The sequence below is a fragment of the Gymnoscopelus microlampas genome (genome assembly GCF_963454915.1).
Source record: "Gymnoscopelus microlampas genome assembly, chromosome: 17".
In the NCBI taxonomy this organism is placed as follows: Eukaryota; Metazoa; Chordata; class Actinopteri; order Myctophiformes; family Myctophidae; genus Gymnoscopelus; species Gymnoscopelus microlampas.
Window position 1 is genome coordinate 32,770,505 of NC_139954.1, and position 20,475 is coordinate 32,790,979.

At 39.3% G+C, this 20,475-nt stretch overlaps 1 protein-coding gene across 1 annotated transcript; it reads left to right on the forward strand.

The window, feature by feature from the left end:
• The first annotated feature begins 1,760 nt into the window (after positions 1-1,760).
• On the forward strand, positions 1,761-19,583 carry cers6 (ceramide synthase 6). The gene is made up of 11 exons (XM_084084011.1): positions 1,761-2,052; positions 3,453-3,558; positions 3,680-3,810; positions 8,633-8,690; positions 10,613-10,663; positions 11,010-11,102; positions 13,573-13,701; positions 14,472-14,578; positions 16,727-16,883; positions 17,132-17,155; positions 18,468-19,583. Exons 1-11 carry the CDS (start codon positions 1,883-1,885, stop codon positions 18,624-18,626), a joined length of 1,185 nt encoding a protein of 394 aa, XP_083940137.1. The 5' UTR covers positions 1,761-1,882; the 3' UTR covers positions 18,627-19,583.
• The last annotated feature ends 892 nt before the right edge of the window (positions 19,584-20,475 follow it).

Below are 20,475 nucleotides of genomic sequence, written 5' to 3' on the forward strand. Positions count from 1 at the left end.
GTGCAATTGATAACTTCTCAGATTTTTGGTGTTTGCAAAAAGACTGCTTTCCATAAGCTTGTAAAAGTTGACCCTCCTTCGGTCTAGGGTGGTCATAGCTGAATGGGTAGAGAGTCCCCCTGGGAAACTTAAAGGAGGAGTTCACCCAAAAAATGATTTATTTTCTAACAATTGCACACCCCATGAAGCCTTGAATACATGGATATATTTTGTTTTTTGTCGCAATAATTTGATGCCCGGGTGTATTTCCGGTAGGAGACACAAAGATTCTACTTTGTGTCTCCTACCGGATACATTAGCCGGTTTAGAGTGATTACTGTCAATAAGCTACTGAATTGGAAGATGTATCATACCAAAATATAAACTAGAGACATGTAGGAATACAAAAATACCAAAAATGTACGGCCACCTTAGGTGGTACCAAAATCTGGCTTGGCCCCTGGACTATTTGGTGTGGAATCGTAGCAACAGTGTGCCTCGCAAGTCCTGTTTGTAAGAAACAAGAAGACCTGTTTTGCAATACCACAGGACCCCAGATTTGCCATGTGCCACTTAATTTGCAGTAACATGATTAATGCAAATGTGTTTGTTGTTTGGGAATATGACCGAATGACCGATGTAAGCACAATATCAACTGAATTTATTGGGCCTTAAGACCAGATATTAACACAGGCCCCTCACAACAGTGTTTCAAGACCAGATATTTTTTACACATGAACCCTCTACTCGGCAGCTCGAGACCAGATAATATATTAACAATGGGTCCCGACTCCCTACTACTTGACAGAGCTTTAAGACCAGATAAACTTGTTTTATCAATAATGTCTTTTCTTTTCTGTTTAGGTAGGATAAAGAGAGGAAACCTAGGACAGAGCGAGGGCCGGAGACTATTGACACATTGCGAACCTGGGGTCATCATGACATGAAGTTCAAATGTCCAGCATGAAACAAATGTTTTATTAACTAGTAGTTTTACTCATGTTGCGAATAATGTTGTTTGATTGAAAGAATGTCTTCATGTGTGCTACATTAATGACCCATTTTCAGCTGAGTGTTGTTGTGCTGTGTTAGAAGTAGTGCTGCTTGCCTGTATCTAGACTTAAAGTATTACACTCACACACACCACAGCACCACCAGACGGTGCATAGGATAGGGATAGGCTATTTATTTGTGTTCGGACGAGAACTTTTAGCATGCCATACTTTTTGAGATTTGTCATTACGTGTTCGTACTAGAACTTTTAGCATGACATTCTTTTTGAGATTTGTCATTCTCAAAGGCTTGCACCGTGGCAACTGAAAACGGCCAGTAGATGGCGTGGTTTGCTAATATGTGGTATTCTAGAAGCCCATGTGAAACAAAAGTGTTTCCCTAGTGTCTACTTTTCATATGTAATTGTCTTTAATTAATCGTTAATTGCCTCGACTTAAATAATAGAAATGCTGTGGGCGAAGGGGGTGAGTTTGTTTGTGTGGGTCCAATAAAACATGATAATTATTCATCAAGTGAACAGTTATATTCCTTCCTAATGGTTTTATATGGCTGATTATTTTAGATTCGTGTAACCTTTCAGATTCGCGTATCCTCAAGACAGGTTGAGCAAAAACAATTTCACCTTGATTGTGCTGTGATCCAGTGGGTTTAACCTATGGTGGCTGCTGGTGGCTGCATCATGCGTGACATTTCAATGCACCAATCACTTGCGGAGGAGCAGATTGAGTCTACTTCCCTACACTGGGCTAGCAAAGGGGAAATAGACGGACAGCGATATAGCACAGATTTCATCACCAAAACCTGCATAGATCGCCGGTGAAAGAACATTACAACGCATTGGGCCATTGATACCCTTATTCTATCCAGTCAAAGTGTCTGCTTCAAAGAGATGGCTGGTATTTTGGCGTGGTTTTGGAATGAGAGATTTTGGCTCCCTCATAATGTAACATGGGCTGATTTAAAAAACACAGATGAGGCAACATTCCCGCAAGCCGAGGATCTTTATCTGGCGTGTCCTTTAGCCTTCTGCATCTTTATGATACGGCTGGTTTTCGAAAGGTGGGTCTAGCTGTTCAGTTACTGACTTTACTATTTCAGTCAGACATAGCGAGTCTTTGTTGGGTCGATTTGACCATCCAGTGAGTGGATATTTTCTCATTGACCACTGAGCTTGTGTGTTGATTTGTCTGTCAGTTATCTAAACAATGGCACCCCACAATGATCAAGGATGATCATCCTATTTTATGCAGGCCTATATCATTGCATAGCTATTCTTATAGTCAGTGTACATTACAAGTCGCAACGTTGTACAGTACAACGTTACGACCATGTAGCAAGTTGCAGGATTCAAGCAATAGGCTACTTGCCCAACCTTCCAATTGTCTTCTCAGTACAACACATAACAGTAATTCTGAGCTACGTGTAACAACACCATGATGACTTCAGATTTGGCATGCCATACAAATGTCAATATAGGCTACTGGTAAACTCTAAACAAATCATTCTCATAGGATGTATATTGCACACCTTGCCTCTATCTCTGGCCCTTTGTCCAATAATCCCAGAGCCCTAATGGTTGTCTCTGCGTCTATGGCTGTCATGCAAATGTGGGTCAACAGTTTTTGGCAGCAGAACAAGCCCCCCCGAAGAAAAATTACTCACACATGTTCATCATATATAAATGAATGACCAATACGTGGTAGATAGTGTATGAGTCAAGGCTTTAGTAGAATAAGTTGAGTAGCCTAACATTGTTTAATAAATAAGTAAATAATTTAACTTATTAGTAGTTTAAAAAAGATAATCAGGAAAAACAAACTTGAGTTCAACATAGTAGACTGTTTTAGACACAGACTAAAACCTCTTTATTTAAAACAAAAAACGTTTAAAATTTGTTTCACTCAGAATTAATAACTTGAATGAATCACTTTTATTTACACAGTCTAGCCCAGTGCTTCTCAGACAATTTTCATGTCAGGGACCCCCAAATTGATAACATACTACTACTACAACTACTTTTTCCCTACTGTCTGCCTCACCACAAGCAAAACTTTGGGTTTCTTTTGCATAGTACTACTGTATTAGGCAGTGTGGACCTAGCCTCGCGTGGCCATGGCAATTTTTTTTTTGCATTGGCAGATTCGTCTGGTCCCAGGTTTTGAAATAGGGCTCGAGGAGTTCAACTGCTCTCATATTCCTGGGGACCCCCTGCAACCCCTCCGAGGACAGATGGGGGTCCCAGACCCCACTTTAAGAACCACTGGTCTGGCCTACCGTTAGATGACAACCCATGACAGCAGGATTCGGTGGCAAATGGGATTTGATTGTAGATGATGTAAAATTGTGGTTTGTTATCACTGACTCTTGACTGAATTACTCTCTTCCCATCTTCTATTATGGTTTACAGTATTGTGCAGGTTTTCTATATTAATCTAGAATTCATGCATATTTGCCTACAGGTTTATTGCGAGACCCTGCGCTATGGGCCTGAAGATCCAAGCCAGTGGCCCACAGAAAGCCCAACCGAATGCTATCTTAGAGAAAGTTTTCACTGCTATCACCAAGGTGGCGTCCTTTGTTTTCAATAATTTTTCTAACTTCACAACAATTCTGTCCCATATCATTTTATTAGCACCACCATGACTACTAGGTTTGACCAAAAATGTATTTTATCTTGTGCTACCAGCACCCAGATGAGAAGCGTCTGGAAGGCCTGTCCAAGCAGCTCGACTGGGATGTGCGTACTATCCAGCGTTGGTTCAGACAGCGCCGCAACCAGGAGAAGCCCAGCACTCTAGCCCGTTTCTGCGAAAGCATGTAAGAAGCATGAGCTAAAAACACCACACCACAGTGTAAAACACTGGTTACCACAGACATACAATGTATTTTAAAGCTATTAATAGATTAAATTAGCTGTCATATAAATAAGTACCAACTCTGTGTCATTGTGTCTGGTTTGACCATAACAGTAATGTGACCATTACAGTAATGTGAATTCCAGCACTACGACAAAGCAATAGTTAAATACCCACTGCAATATCCCAAGGGTATGTAGAATGTGTACACTTAATGTTGGCAGTGCATCGCTGAGAGAGAGCCCACCAAACCTTAACCCACTGGCCAAAAGGCCTGGCTGATCTGCAGTAGATTGCGTCCCATCGGCAAGATTGTGGTTATTTAGTGGCGTGAGAGAGGAGGCCAACAAGGGAGTGTGACTGTCAGAGCAGAGTCATGTCTGACACCAGTAGAGCCAAGCTGGCAGTTGGAAACGCGGCCACACAGTCTGTGAGGCCCCTGAGGCTGCTGTTCACTCAGCAGCACACTGTTGGTTGATTAAAACACTGACTGGGTTCTTAGTACAGCTTTGAGATCTCAGAGACAAAACTCTTTTGCAGAGACAACATTAGTGTTGCATAAGTCCATTACAATTTGTGTGGGCTCTCTGAACACGTTTCAGTTTGCATTCGTTCTTTTACTGCAACAATATCACCACCACAACTGTTATCTGCATGCAATATGAGTGGCTGCATGCTAGATTCGACTTTTAAAATGGTATCTTTGGCTATGGTGTGTCTCTGTTGCTTACAATGCAATTCCCCTGTCAGATCCAGCCCAGACCTTGCAGAAGTAATCCTATTCTAATTAGCCTGTCATATATTGCTGTTTTTGATAGGGTACTTTGTTTCACAGACTTCAGGATGGCTGATCTGCAGTCTATTCTTTTCATAATGTAAACAAAGAGTGGCAGCCAGCTGAAGTATTGAAATAGCAAAGCCTCTCGCATTGTGTTTTGTAACTGTTTTCTTTTCAAATTCTATTTATTTATACAGCACTTGCAAACAACACATTCTGACCAAAGTGATGTACGATGAAGGAAAATAAAAATGGTAAAAACCTAAATCAATTAAAACTAAATCAATTAAAACTAAGATTGACTAAAATATGCTGTATAAAATAAGTACGGTATCTGGTAGCTGTGGAAAAAAGCAAACTTTTGATACGAGATTTAAAAGTGCCGATAGAAGGGGAAGAGCATCTTAGAGGCCTGGTCGTGGCATGGAGGCAGAGGAGGTCTGAAATGTGTGGTGCCAAACCATGTGGTGGCCAAACCATGTGGTGCCAAACAAATGATAAGTCAATCATTGAGTATTTAATAGCCAGTGAGGAGACCTTGCAGATCTTGCAGTATCTAGTTTTATTTGAGCTTTTGAATATCTCTTTCTCTCCAAAGTATTCCTTAGACAGGGCAAGAAAACAGGCAGTCATTTGCTCTGTGAGTCCTGATTTACACAAGTTGGGAATGCATGGTCCGCCCGATTAGCGCACCCATTGTACCCGTCTGTCTGTGTCCCTTTTTATGTCCATATATAGAGATCTCTGTTTGTCTGTCTACATGTGACACTTTTATGCCCGTACTGTATATAGGCATCTCTGTATCTGTCTCTTTTATGCCCATATATGGAGATCCCTGATGTCATTAGTATATGCCTATTTGGCATGCCCAAATATGTGAATATCGGTCGGATGGGTGGCTTTGAACAACCACTGATCTGACCGACTTCACACCGGGCATCTCACTCCCATGGGTTCTCTGCGATACACATGCTAAGATTGAAGTTGATCCGTGACCTTGTGATATCACATCGATATCAGGGTGTGACATCATAAGTGACACTGGCAAGGTTTATATAACCGTCCACCAACCATTCACAGTCCACCACAAGTCAATGTTTATATAGGATGTGTTAGTCTTTCAATGAATATACAATATACAACCCCCCCACAGACACACACAGAACCTTTTGAATTGACCTTTTTTAGTATTATTCAGCTCCACTAGAGTGAGAGCATGGGACCCAGAGGATGGCAAGTCAGTCGGTTCACCACTTTGATCCGGTTGGGTATAAGGAGCTGCACAGCCTCTAGAGGCCACTAGCAGGGCTTTTAAACTCTTAAGTTGAATTCACACCAGCAATGGCAAAATGGTCGAGTGTACAAGGTATGAGTGACCCCCTCGTTCATACGTAAAAAGTATCCAGATGGCACAATTAAAATGTAACCAGGGTTCTTAAATAGGCTTGCTTGCATTAACATTGTGAGGTTTCCCCCATTCAAGGGCAGGCAATAGCTACACTGTACTTGATTTCTGTACTATTTACAGTGAACTAAAATGCATAAATGTAATGGCTGAGCAGTCATGTATGTTTGCCAGTGTTCCAGAGTTTGTCGGCAGATGAGAGCAAGGGGCTGGAGGAAGAAATGTAGCCTGCATGGCTGGCCTACTAGCAACACATTTGGATGTTTTTTTTTCTTCATAAGGGTTATTTATTCAAAGTTATATGTAAACAAGGCAAGAGGGGGGCCGCGATTGTTATTTGAAGTGTAAATCTCCTGTTGTAGCCTTGCAAGCAAGACTACTTAACTTACAACAAAGGTTGTTCATTGAGATTTTATCTACCCATTTTCCCAATGTAATTCTCAGTAGCTATGGTGTGATTTGTATTGGGGCTGACTAAATAAAAAACATGACTAAATTCTATTCTAATAGATTTTTTATAATCAACTAAATTGATTAGCCTGCAATTTATTTTTTAATAATCGTTCATTAATCATAATCGAGGCACAGGTTTGAAATAGTTTTGATATTGATTTGAAGTTATATCGCCCAGCCCTAACTTATATTATTGTTGGCTAAATTATTTCAGTGCAATGAGTAATTTGTGTATAGTCTGCTTATTTGGATAGGTGACAAAGTTGAACAGAATCAACAAGCATGGCCTGCAGGTGCATGATTCAGAACGTGTGCAGACCACATTCATAAACAAAGCCAGCCGCCTCATTATTCAAACTGAGCTCTGAGTTACATTCAGAATCCTTTGTGTCTAGATGAACTGCACACAGTAGATCTTATTTAGATGCTGAGACTCTCCAGTCATCTTACATAAGTGTTTCATGACTGTGCAATGAGGCAAAACATGGTAATGTTTCTTTAACTGTGGCTCATAGAACATACAGTTGTGATCAAAAGTTACATACATTTGTAAAGAACATGAGTGTCATGGCAGCTTTGACTTTCCAATTTCAAAAAATCTTATTTTTCTTTGATTGATTAGAGCAAATACTTATTTGTCACACAAACAAATCACAAAGTTTATTTTATTTTCATTAATTTATTATGGGTTTTCTGAAAATGTGACCAAATCTGCTGTGTCACAAATATACGTACAGCAATGCTAACATTTGGTTGTGCCTTGGCCATTTTCACCCCAATTACCACCACTAGAATTGTAGTTTTGCCCACAGCCTATAAATACCAGCATTGTATTGAGGAAAATAATATAACAGATATGGTCAGAATTTAGCCACCATCTAAATTCTATTCAGAGAAAGTAGTTGTGAGTCATCGTAAATGTACATTGATGTGATTCAGCATCACTAGAAACAGGCTCTTGTGATTTTTGAAGATCCAGTTGCCATGCAACAGTCTAACGCCAGGTAGACCAGTCCAGTATTTGGTTTAACTCTACTACTAATCAAGCACAAGTGTAGATAATGGCAGCAATTTCACATGTCATATTTTATGTGCTGAAGATTTCTGTCATGCACATTAAAAATGGAACGATGGACTCTTGAACAGTCATCCATGAAAATGACTACCTAGGCAAGTCCCTTCAGAAAGTTATACATTTTCATTTTTGTTTAAGTAGATATCTTTTCTCAGTTAAGAGTTACCCTAATCTGTCTGTCTATCTAGTGCTATAGAAAGATGCCAGAGTGACGTTTTGTATTTTTGGGCAGCTGGAAATATCCGCAGCACACCTTTTTAAAGTATGCAAAACCCATGGTCTCTCACAATCACATGATATGCTGATCAGAGAATGTTAGCATCCATGTCGTAGCATGCTAGCTTTACTTTGTTCTTCATCTCTGGGTTTCTGTGCATGCTTTGATCTCTCAACTGTCAGCTCAGGCAGCTACGTCTCTGCTTGTAAACCCAGTGCAGACATGATCACAGGAGACCTTTCCTGACGAATCAGTGTGCAGCCGTGGGGTTATAGTATAGGGTTACGTAAAGTACAGAGCAGAGATCAGGACTGGGTCTGGGAGAGAGCGAGTGCGTCCTGATTAACTCTGTGCCATGCCGCTATGAAGTCAGTGGTGTCTTGGTCTCAGTGACTCACCAAAGAATGCAGGAATGGCGGGATATGAGAGTACCTCATATCACTCCGGGGTCAAACATTGGCAGCATTTCCTGAGTTGTGTATAAAAATAAAATGATATATATGTGTGTGTACACACACACACACACACACACACACACACACACACACACACACACACACACACACACACACACACACACACACACACACACACACACACACACACACACACACACACACACACACACACACACAGAGTGTGTGTGTACATATATACATACTGTGTATATGTTTGTAATATGTTTGGCCTACATATTTAGGATGCATTGCAGACAGCATTCTTTGTTCTCTACTATAGTAGATGTGGCTAACTCCACTCCCCCTATGAATCCCAAAGCAGAGAAAAATGAAAGGAGATAAAATAAGACAAAGTTAAACCTAACCTGCACTCACGCTGTGTCTTTTCATTCTTACAGGTGGAGATTTACATTCTATTTATACATCTTTACCTATGGTGTACGTTTCCTTAAAAAGGTATGTTTTTGCTTCCTCCGTTGAGCATGTATAGGCAGCAACTAATGCAAGTCAATGAGCTGTGAATCCATTACTCCATTACGAAAGTAGTAATCCTTATCATTACTATTACCACAGCTGTGGAAAGATATTGATAAGTTCAATATTAGTTTACTTTAACCTCTATTTATGCTGCTCACATAAGAATTAATTTATAAATATCTTATTTATAAGCATGGCATATATCGATATCAGAATTCTTTACTCCCTATTATCGGTATCTGCACCAGCCCCAACATTCCAATATTGGTCGTGCTCTAGATATAACTGGCCAAAAACAATATGATACTGGATCTTTGTGTATTTGACTAATATGAGACAATCACAAAGAAAGTTTGGAATGGGACCTTGTGCGTCTACTTGAAGTGGTGATGGATGTGACAGGGCAAGGAAGAAAAGCTGATAAATAATATATCTCTTTCACATACTCCAACCAGGGAGGAATGTTAAATAATGGATCCGTTGCTCTTAGCACATTATCCATTTTTAAGATATTACTGTCACTGAACAAATGTATCACCGTTGAGGCAACTGTGGAGCCTCAGTCTCAGCCAGCATATGTTATTAATGTCAGCTCGATCAATGAAGGGAAAAGATTGTCACTTTGGATTCTTATTGTTCTTTGTATACGGTTCATCTTATTTATGCTTCTCTACACTGATGTTGTGTAATGCACTGTGCCTATTGGCCGTGCAGTGCCTCGAGTAAATGAACAGTGAAACTATTTTGGCTGAGATTGATTAAAGTAATCACGATCAAGGGAGCAATAGGTGAGATGGCACAGTGGGGAAAAAAAATATCTTCACTGAAACAAGTTGCATGACGAAGCACTTTGTAAAATGAGTTCATTCTCTGGCAATCCCTGCCGCAGGGCCAAGTCTCCTGGGGTTTTTATTAATAGCAGCAGGTCTAGAGAGGAGTGCAGGAGATTCAAACACAATTGTCTTCCCTAAGTCACAGTCCTGTCTCATCGTTTGATCATGGTGCACTTTTTTTTTTCTTTTTAGTTTTATGGCCAGCGTCAATTCTTTTAGTTCCTGACCCATTGTGAGCCAGTGTTTGTCGGGAAGTTGAGCATGTTATGAACATTATTTGGTAACATAACAAATGTGCATGAACCCTTACCCTAGTCTCGCGAGCCAGACTTTTGCCTCCCACAATTTTCAAATGCTTCCGTCATACAGTCTGGAGCAACGGAAGCTCTGAAAATGATCCAGGGATAAAGCGGGTGTGACGCCTTCTGTCCGCTTCCGTTAAAATAATAGAAGCCTATATAGCTTGCTGCTTAGCAGAAATAAAAATAAAAATATATTTAAAATATATTGTTAACAGATGACAGATGACGTTGGCTTTTGGGATGTGTACTGTAGTTCCCAATCCCGACTATATAGCATTCAGAGATTGTGGAATAGTTGTCTGGCTACGCGAGACTACCCTTACCCTTATTTCATCTAGCATCCATTAAGGAAAGCAAACTGTTTTGTCTGGGCATATTGATATGAATGTTTGGATTTTATATAAAGTTCTGCCGGGTCCAACAGCCCATTATTCTGAAGTTCCAATAGTCGGAAACATTTTAGGTTAGGGTTGGGCTTAGTTATAATGCGTGCCTTTGGACCAATGGTACTTCGGAATAATGGGCTCTCAGACTAATGGGATGGCACCTTTCTGCCTTGGGGGTCGATTCCACTAGCAGAATTTTAATTGTACATTTGGGAATAGTGTTAACACTGTATTGATGGTGTGGGCATTGAAGCTTACCCTTCAGGTTTGTTTAGGCTTTACCATGTGAGAGATTTTTATAGACATTTCTGTCAAAAGGATAAAACAAAAAGCGTGACAGCATATTTCCATTGCATTGATTCTTATTGCTTTCTCTGTAGACTCCATGGCTATGGAACACAAAAGAGTGTTGGTACAACTATCCTTACCAGGTAATGCTTTCTGTATAATTGACCATCAGCTTCAAATGGAAAATCATGTTAATTTAACTTTGAGAGTGTACAAAATATTTTTTATGATGTTAAATTAACACCCCCCAACGGGGTGTTTAATATAATATTATGATTTCATTAAATATCTTGCCTTTCTCCACGGTACTTAAATAAATATTTCTTTTAACCACCCTATTTTTGGCTTTTTCACTGTAGACAAAAACTAAATGAAGAAATGTAAAAAATCACAGTGTCGAATCCATTCTACCAATTTCTGAGCTTGTAGATCGGCCATTTTTTAAGTAGAGCTTAATGGTCAACTTTGTTTCCTTCTGTGTTTGTCTAGCCACTGACTGTGGACATCCATTATTACTATACTTTGGAGCTATCATTCTACCTGTCCCTACTCTTCTCCCAATTCACAGACATCAGGAGGAAGGTAAGAATTACAAGAGATCAGAGGCCACTCTTGATTAGCACATATTGTCGCTGTCCGGCAGAAATCTCCATACTGCATCTTTTACTATTTGTTCATGAATTATTTCCCTATGTTATACTTCGTTGTATGTCAATGTTGCGCAAAAAGCTTATTACGAATCACGCCGCAAGCACAGGCTTTACCACCTTTCTAATCAATGATCTCTCTTACACATGCAGAATTATGAGGAACCATACTAATTGACTGTCAAGAGACCTAGTTTTGTGACTTATTCTTGCTTAATCCTCAGTCTGTGTAATAAGAAATAATCCATGGGAAGATAGCTACAGAATAGCTTCTTTATTTGCTCACACACACACACACACACACACACACACACACACACACACACACACACACACACACACACACACACACACACACACACACACACACACACACACACACACACACACACACACACACACACACACACACACAAACACATGCAATATAGATATACTTACTGCAGTACATTTCTATAATTATAAATAACTATATAATAACACACACAAATACAACAATTTAAAAATTACCCCAATCGGCACCTATCGGACAACATGTCACACATGTATTGTACCTGTGTATCTGTGACAGCCAATATCGGCCAATAAAATGGGACAACTGATAAATCGGTCAGGCTCTAGTAAAAGCCTGATTGTGGTGTTATCTGCAGAGATTCCATGATCAAAGAGCTTAGCGTTTGGAAGGATGGAACTTAGATTCAAGCTTCACTGAGTCCATCTATGCAAACATTCAGCACTCTTCAGCGCATTTTAACTTCATTTCTGTTTCTTTGGTGAATGGTTATACTCTCTGGTCATGGTGTTTTCAGTGTGTTTTTGCATGCCTCCTTGCCAAGTCACTCACACCCATAAGCACTGTTTGTCTCGATGCCATGCTCTGTATGCATTCATCCTGTCATCTTTTTTTTTTGTTGACTGTCTGCATGTTGTCTGTGTTTTGTTTCTCCTTTTCAGTTTTTTCATGCACATCTACCACACTGAGGAGGTCCCCTGCATCCCCTGACAATTCCAGTATGTTCTCCCTGCACACTGCTGCCTCGCTTCCGTTCCCTCTTATGTTTTACACAGCATTGCTCTTCCTTCGCATACAGTACCTTGTCCTTGTACTCTTGCTGCTCTGGCTGCTTGCTGCTGCTGTCCTAATGTCAGACATTTTAATATCCAGGGTGCCAGAAGAAGGCTCCTCCTCCATGTCACCCATCCACAGCCTTGTTCAGCTAGAGCTGGCCCAGACCTGGCCTGAACAGAGTTCCTCAGACTTGATCCCGATTTATGCTTCAGTGACAAAGTGTTGAACGACGTGTCGCTCAACAAAAATAATATATTTTTGGCCGCAGGATACGTCACACAACACGTTGATGCTAAAGCTTAAATCAGGCTTAAGACAGGACGATTTTGAGCTCATGTTGAATTGAGTTGATTCTGATTTCTCCATTGAGTACCTTCATTGCAGCTATATCACGTGAGGGATGTATTTAAGTATACTTTTTTGATTAATCAAATAATCGAGAAGTGCATTTTTTGGATAATAAAAAAAATCTAATATATTGATTTGTTATCTAATAACGAATCAACACAATTAAATTATATATATTTTAATAACGATTAGACTGATTAACCTCTTAACATTTATTTTGTGCTTTGTCATACAACGGTGTCGCACAAAAATATAGGAAAAAGCCAATTTACAAGCTCAATGCGTGTTATCGTGATGCGTTGTGAGCTTGTAGACCAATTAGACTGATTAACCACTCAAGCCCTATTCTATGCTTTGTCATACAATGGTGTCATGCACAAATATAGAAATTAGACAATTTACAAGCTCACAAGGTGTCACATCGTGATGAGTTGTGAGCATGTAGATCTGCTATTTTTGGTATATTTGAAAACCGATTATTTTTTATAATCGATTAAATCGATTAGTTCGATTAACTGTTGCACCGCTATTATAGTTCAGTATATTATTCACATATTCCTTGTGATAGTGTTCTAATAGTGGGAGCTTTGACATCTTGTCATTTGCTATTACTATGTATTTTTATTACTATGATATGCATTGCTACAAATGGACAGACAATGCATTGAAGGAGGCATGAGCTCGGCCCTGGCCTCCCTAGGCTGGTGGGGGGAGTGTAGTGCCCAGGATCACTTAGCAAATTGGCACCGGGTGAAAAAAGGGTTACAAAATCGAGGGATAAAAATGATAAGTGAAAAAATAAATAAAAAATGCACAGAGGCTCTTATTGTCACTATCAACATAATATAAGCACAGCAGTGCTTGTGTCCTCCACCTTGTAATCAGACTTTCACCTGTCACACGTATCTGTCATTGAATGTTCTGGGTATAATCCATACTTCTTCATGTTCGTGTGTGTTTGACATTACTGTGGCAACTGTGTCTACAGGACTTCCTGATCATGTTCCTGCACCACCTGGCAACCATATCCCTCATCACGTTTTCCTATGTGAACAACATGGCGCGGGTGGGAACACTGGTCATGTGTCTCCACGATGCTGCCGATGTGCTGATGGAGGTGAGGATGGAAGGAATGACTGGTTGTAAAGATAGTTTGGTGGGTGGGTGGGACTGGTGGGCAGGCGGTTGAGAGGGGTGTGTACCATACCTTGCCCTAATGTCCCCTATATTTAGTGGTTCTCAACCTGTGGGTCGGGACCCCCAGTCGGGTCCCCAGTCCCCACATGATTTTGGGGGGTTCCCCAGATGACAGTAAAGTGACAATTTGAGGACTTTTAATACCCAATACCTTAAAAAACATTACTGCATCAAATGTAATCAACAAACTATACAATAAAAGCTGGTCACACATTGGCCAAATTGTCAAATAATATAAGAAAGGGGCAACAAAAATAAATAAATAGCTAATGTACAAGCTCACAACACCTTGCGTTGCGAAGCGTTGTGAGCTTGTAGATCAGCTATTTTCACAATATTTATCTGTGGAACCAAGTCAAACTAAATGCAATGCCTCAACTCCTACAATTCAAAGTGCTTGTCAGGGTGGTGGGGGTCCCCAGTTCAAATATGATTATTTTGGGAGGTCACGGACTGAAAAGGTTGAGAACCACTGCACTACATCACAGGGATTTCCTTTCTAGTAGTTGAAATATAATGTGATTAATCTTTATTAATTTCTCAACGTTTAACAGAGAAAACACAACCACATCAACAAACACCATACACATACACAAGGAAAAACTAAAACTGTGCTGTTTCGTATGTCAAGCTAATGCAACTTTGAATGACTCAAGCAAGTGACTTTCTATCTATTTTATCTTTTGTCAGGCTGCAAAGATGGCCAATTATGCTAAGTGCCAGACACTCTGCAACCTCTTGTTTGCAATGTTCGCAATTCTATTCATAAGTTCCAGGTTGGGAGTTTATCCTGTCTGGTAAGTCTTATTCACTTGTCAATGTAGCCTAGTTGTATCAATCTGATTGTAACAGTCAGCTTCTTAGGTTGAAATTTTGTCTTTGTCACTTGCATATTTTTTGTTATTATGAGAACTATGTTCTGTACAGGACATTTGTATATTTCTTCTCCCTCTCTGAAAATGCATGCCAGATCCAATGAGAGCTCAGTACTGTAGTTATACTTGTTTATTTCGTACAGATCTCTATGAATTTTGTTGCTAAGTAATAGTTACTATGGATACAGCAGCTTTATCCTCAGCAATAAAGGGAAGAGCAGATGAAAAGAAAATCATTATTGTTTTATTGATTTATTATTTAATTGTATTTGAGCCTGGTGGTTGAAAGATCCAAGAAGCCTCCTTAAACGATCCCTTTGTCATTACACATTATTATTGTAATATAAAAATCATGGTAAAATCATGCATTTTTAAATTGCTACACAGAATAGAGTAAGTCAGGTTTAGTTTTTGTTGCTCATGCGTTAACATTTTGAAAAGAAAAATTAATGGACCTCATTTGATGGTCTTCAAGTGCAGTAGCTTTGAGCAAAGTAGCTGCAACTCAGTCTTACTACTTGAGCACATACCTCTCTGAGCATATACCTCTCTGTCCTCTCACACTTTCAGCAGCACTGTCATCATCTCTTTAAGAAGGGAAAGGAGACATGATGCAGTGCTGCAATAAGGCCACTGCTATTGACCATCTTACCTTGAGATACCACTACACAGAAATGCTTCTTCCGAGACCACTAGAGTCTAGACTAAAGGACAAGGTCATTAAAGCTTATTATGTCCGTTGTCTCCCTCTCCAGACGCAGAGAGGTAATTGTAACGATGTCCAAACTACAATAAAGGCACACAGATAGTGTCCAACGTCTGGTGCGCCATCTGCTACCTATAACTTTGTTGACATTGTCAACCAGACCAGTAGGTGTCCTACCCAACACCAGGGTCTAAATCCACCTCCAACCAATGCTAATGCGCTAGTTATATTGTACTGTTATACTTATTTTAACCATATAGATTGGTTAAAATAATGTTTTATTCATTAATATAAAAGTAGCTTTTACAGGAAGGGCTCTGAAAACTTGAATAGGCTTTTAAAGTTTTGACCTATGGTAGCAGTCCAAACTTAAATAGTTATTTTAAGGAATACGTGTAGACTACTATGGCTTTAGCTACTGTATGGCTATTGTAACGCTTACATTTCCCCCTGGAGATAAATAAAGTGAAATATATATTTTTGTTCTCACACTGTAACATTATTATACTGTAGCACATTTTAGTCTGCCCTCCACCACAGCAGCAAGAAAGGTTATCATTATTGTAAGGCTGTTGCCATGGCATCAGTAACTGCAAGATGATTCACAGACAGCCATACAGTATGCAATAATTGGTCCAAGGATAAATTTAACCTGGATCATTGAAATTCTGATTGCATGTTTTGTAAAATTATGCATAGCTTTATAATCTCCCAGTTTATTCAATCCCATTACCCATGATCATTATTTGATTTAACACTGTCTGTATTAGAATTCTAAATGCAACAGTGTTGCAATAAATTACATGATTCTTTTACTGTTGAGTGATTATTATTCCTGGATTTATGGAGCATGTTGGTCAGTGTTAACCACATGAACCCTACCATCCCTATTCTTGGGGGAACATTCGCAGAAAACAGCCGATCGTGTAGATCGGCTATTTTCAAATATATCGGCAAAGATATTTAGTGTATCCCATGGCAATTGGGAATGTGGTCAACTTCGGAAATTTGGTCAACTAAGTATAGGGTTTGTGGTATTGCATTACTGTAGGTAAACAGAGCAGAAACAGAGGCCTGTTCAGGCCTTTTTTTATCCCCCTTTGTCTTCTGTTTAGCTCCGCTCACCTGTCTTACTTCACAACATACAAGAGTGCCCCAAGAATAGTGCTATTAACCTTAAAGCAGACCACCTGTCTCAAGGCTGTCCTAACGACACAGGCCACCTCACAGGAGGTGGCCTGAAAACTGCAATGATGGAGCTTCTAGGACACCTGTAAACCTGTGATGTGACAATAAAGTTGGGTTGAGTTTTGCTTATAAACAAATGTAATATGTAGCTGCCTCCCCCTCTCGTCCCACTGTAGGATTCTAAACACAACTTTGTTTGAGAGCTGGGAGATCGTAGGGCCCTACCCATCCTGGTGGGTGTTCAACCTACTGTTGATCCTGCTGCAGTTACTCCACTCCTTCTGGTCCTACCTCATAGTGAAGACGGCGTGTCGAGCCATCTCAAAAGGAAAGGTAAGGCACGGCTGTCAACCATGATACTGAAGGATTCCTTTACAAAACGTAAACCCTTTATTACTCAATATTATTATCTCTTCAGGTGATGCCTCTTGTTTAATTCAGAAGTGCAGTATATGAAACAAAACTATTCAAAATAACTTCTAACTACCATCTACCATGAACGTGTCTGTACTGTAGTATTACTGTATGGCATTTCTGACTTTTCCTTTACCATGTTCTCTGCTATTTGGCCAACCCTGAAGGCAGGAAAATGGAATCCTTTACATGTAAGTAGTCCTTCAAACTGTACACTGCATGTCTGGTTTGACCTGTTAGATTTAATTTCACTTGTATGTCCTCTTTTGCATACGTTTTATGGCTTGAATGTCAATCAACCCTAAATTAAATGGCAAAATGTGTTGGCATGGATCCCTTTTTTCCCCCCTGACTTGGATGTTGTTCATTATCACCATCTTTTACTGCTTCATAATGCAATGTTTCAGTTCTTTGGTCATTTGATTTACTTGCAAAAACTATTACTGTACAGGTCTCTCAGCATGAGAGACAAGGATTTGATTAGATGCTTTCATAGACTGTTTCATTAAGACTTTGATGAATGCAGGTTAATGTGACACTTTAATTTATAGGACTGCATGTCAAATGTCCCCATATTTTGCAGACCCAGAGTTTGAAAACAGCTGTAATGGCTGCCCTCTGCTTTACAATAATTGGCAAATGGTTTCCCATACTTCAGAACCCAGAGCATTGTTCCTTATGTTGACAACACTGTTAATAGCAATTCAATGATAAACAGAAAATGAAAGAAAATTAGGTGAAGTGTTTTTCATCATCTTTTTCTATGAATGGGGGAACCAATCTAACATGACATTTTGAGGAAGGGTGCCAAAGCTGAAGTTCCACCTCTTAAGTTCATGCTCCAGTAGCGACTGTGTTCTTTTCCCTGCAAAGATTGCTCTCTATGCCTCAGTTCAAGAATGGCCTCAGAGTATTACGTCTAATTTATACTTTGTCATATAGTGTTACAATGTCACTCACTGTACAGTAAATTATTAATTTAAATATTTAAAATGTCTAATGTTAATATGCCTAAAGAAGGTCTATGACCGAAGTTGTCTTTATTATGCAAGTGAAGACGGTGTGTGGGTTATTTTATTTTATTCTATACGTCTGAACCCTACCTACGCATCCGTCCGTCCCTTGATCAGTTGTGCATAAGACCTTGCTTTTCAAATGTCTGTTAGAAATTGAAAACATTTAATAAAAAGGTAATCGGAAAAAAGACTGTCCCCTCATGCATTAGGACAATATCAGTCACCAGAATCAGGTATGTGTGTTTTCAACACGCAGTTTGAAAATTGAAGAGGCTTATATTGGAGGGGACGTGTATGATCAAATATTTAAATATTGAATGAAGCACACGAAAGCCAGAGTAGACCTTAAAATTACCTCAGAAGTGTTTCCCTCTTAGGAGGAAAAAAGTAGTGCAAGAAAGTAGTAAACTGATGGAAGAACTATCTATATAGCCCAGCAAGCACGCTGCCTAACTAGTGAATTTTTTCTTACCACCCTTGTCTTTAGGTGTCTAAAGATGACAGCAGTGACATAGAGTCCAGCTCCGATGAGGACGACAGTTCTCCAGCCAATCAGAAGCACCACAGCAATGCCACTAATGGGACCAACAAAACTCATGGGACCAATGGCTACCTGACAGGAGCCCCTTGTCCAGATGAACACTGACTAACACCTTCAGATATTTCAACACTGGACCCAAGATACAGACACCATTCAGAAATCTGTGTGTGTGCGCGCGTGTGTGTGTGTGTGTGTGTATTTGAGTGTGAGATAAAGACATGAACAACATTGCCTGTTTGGTACTGGAAGTTCTTGAATTATGTGAATGCAGTTTTGCTATGAGTTGGATTCATTATTCATTTTCCTCGCGCAAATTTATTCTCTTTATCTATATATTTGCATCAAACTGCACTCGGCGAAATATCAAAGCACTCCTATTGGTACAACCCACTTTCTGTTTAGCCAATGAATGAAAGCATTCCACTCTATTGTGTAAGCATGCTATTTAAACATACAGTAGTCTGGCATACTGGGGGTGATATATTTAGTTGGTGTCATTCTATGTTATTTATTTTTGTTATACCGTAGGTATGTTGTCAAATTACGGTCAGATGTCTTACCTGCTTTCATGTCAGTGTTAATGATTGTATGACCTTGAACAATTCAGCTGTTTAAGTTCATTCCACACACTGCAGATTCATTTGGTACTCCATAATAGTTTGTGCTGGCAGAATGCTGAAAAACTGGGTTTGTTTGTGCTGTGCACAGTATAAACCTAAGTATTAATTTAACTCTGAGAGTGTACAGATGGAGAAATTAAAACTGAGGATTTAACTGTGTGATGCTATATAACCCCCGCCCCCAAAATGCCAAAACAATGATCGAACAATGATTTCTTTTCCACTCACAAAATGAAATGTAATGTGTGTACTTTACTCACAGCTCATTGTAATGGAAAATACAAACATTCTCCAATCATAAACTGTAAATGAGATGTCAAATAACAGTATTATGTGTGTGCAAAAGATATGGCTAGATGCTGTATTTCCAGTTGAAGCATTTTGTTAAGTATTCTGATACATTTCTGGTAATAATTTCATTAAATGTACTTTGCCCTCCTGGGAGGCAGACAAGAAGTGTTTGAATTATTATGAACTTGAAGATTGCAAATGAGCTCAGGCCTATCTAATTGCTTTCAATCAGCAAAGAAAATATATTTATATAACTTTGAAAATAACTGTTGAAATATATTGCAGTTTATCATTAGTTAAAATAAAATGTCATCACAATAACAATTGGAATAGTTAATAAAGTACCCTAATGCAACCCTTTGATTACACTCGGTGGTGGAAGAAGTACTCAAATTAATAAGTAAAAGTATCGGTACTGCAATGTAGAAATACTCTGTTACAAGTAAAAGTCAGGTATTCAAAATTGATAAAGTACCAAAAGTAAAAGAACTCACTACGCAGTGTGTCCCATGTCACAAGTTTTTAAAATGTGTAGAAATGTTTTTAAAATAGCAGATCTACAAGCTTACAATGCGTTGTGGGCTTGTAGATTGTCTATTTTCAAATAGCCGAAGTATATAAAGTAAAAGTACAATGCCTCAGATGTAGTAGAGTAGAAGTATAAACTATCAAAAATCTATATACTCAAAGTAAAAGAATACCTCAAAAGTGTACATTACTTGAGTAAATGTACTTGACTTTCCACCACTGATTATACTGTCAGGTGATTGAATTGAAGATAGTCTTGGAGTCAATTATTGAACTTGCTTGTTTCTTTTGTATGTGCTGGCAGTGCAATGTCATGAGTCACCTATGGACACAGTTAAGAAGCATCAGAGACATTACTGACAATGTACCTGCCATTGCTTATTTCAGTGGTTCTCAAACTTTTCAGGCCACGAACCCCCTCCAAAAAAAAACATATTTGACAAGCACTTGGAATTGTTGGAGTTGAGGCATTACATTTAGTTTGACTCAGTTCCTCAGATAAATATTTTGAAAAT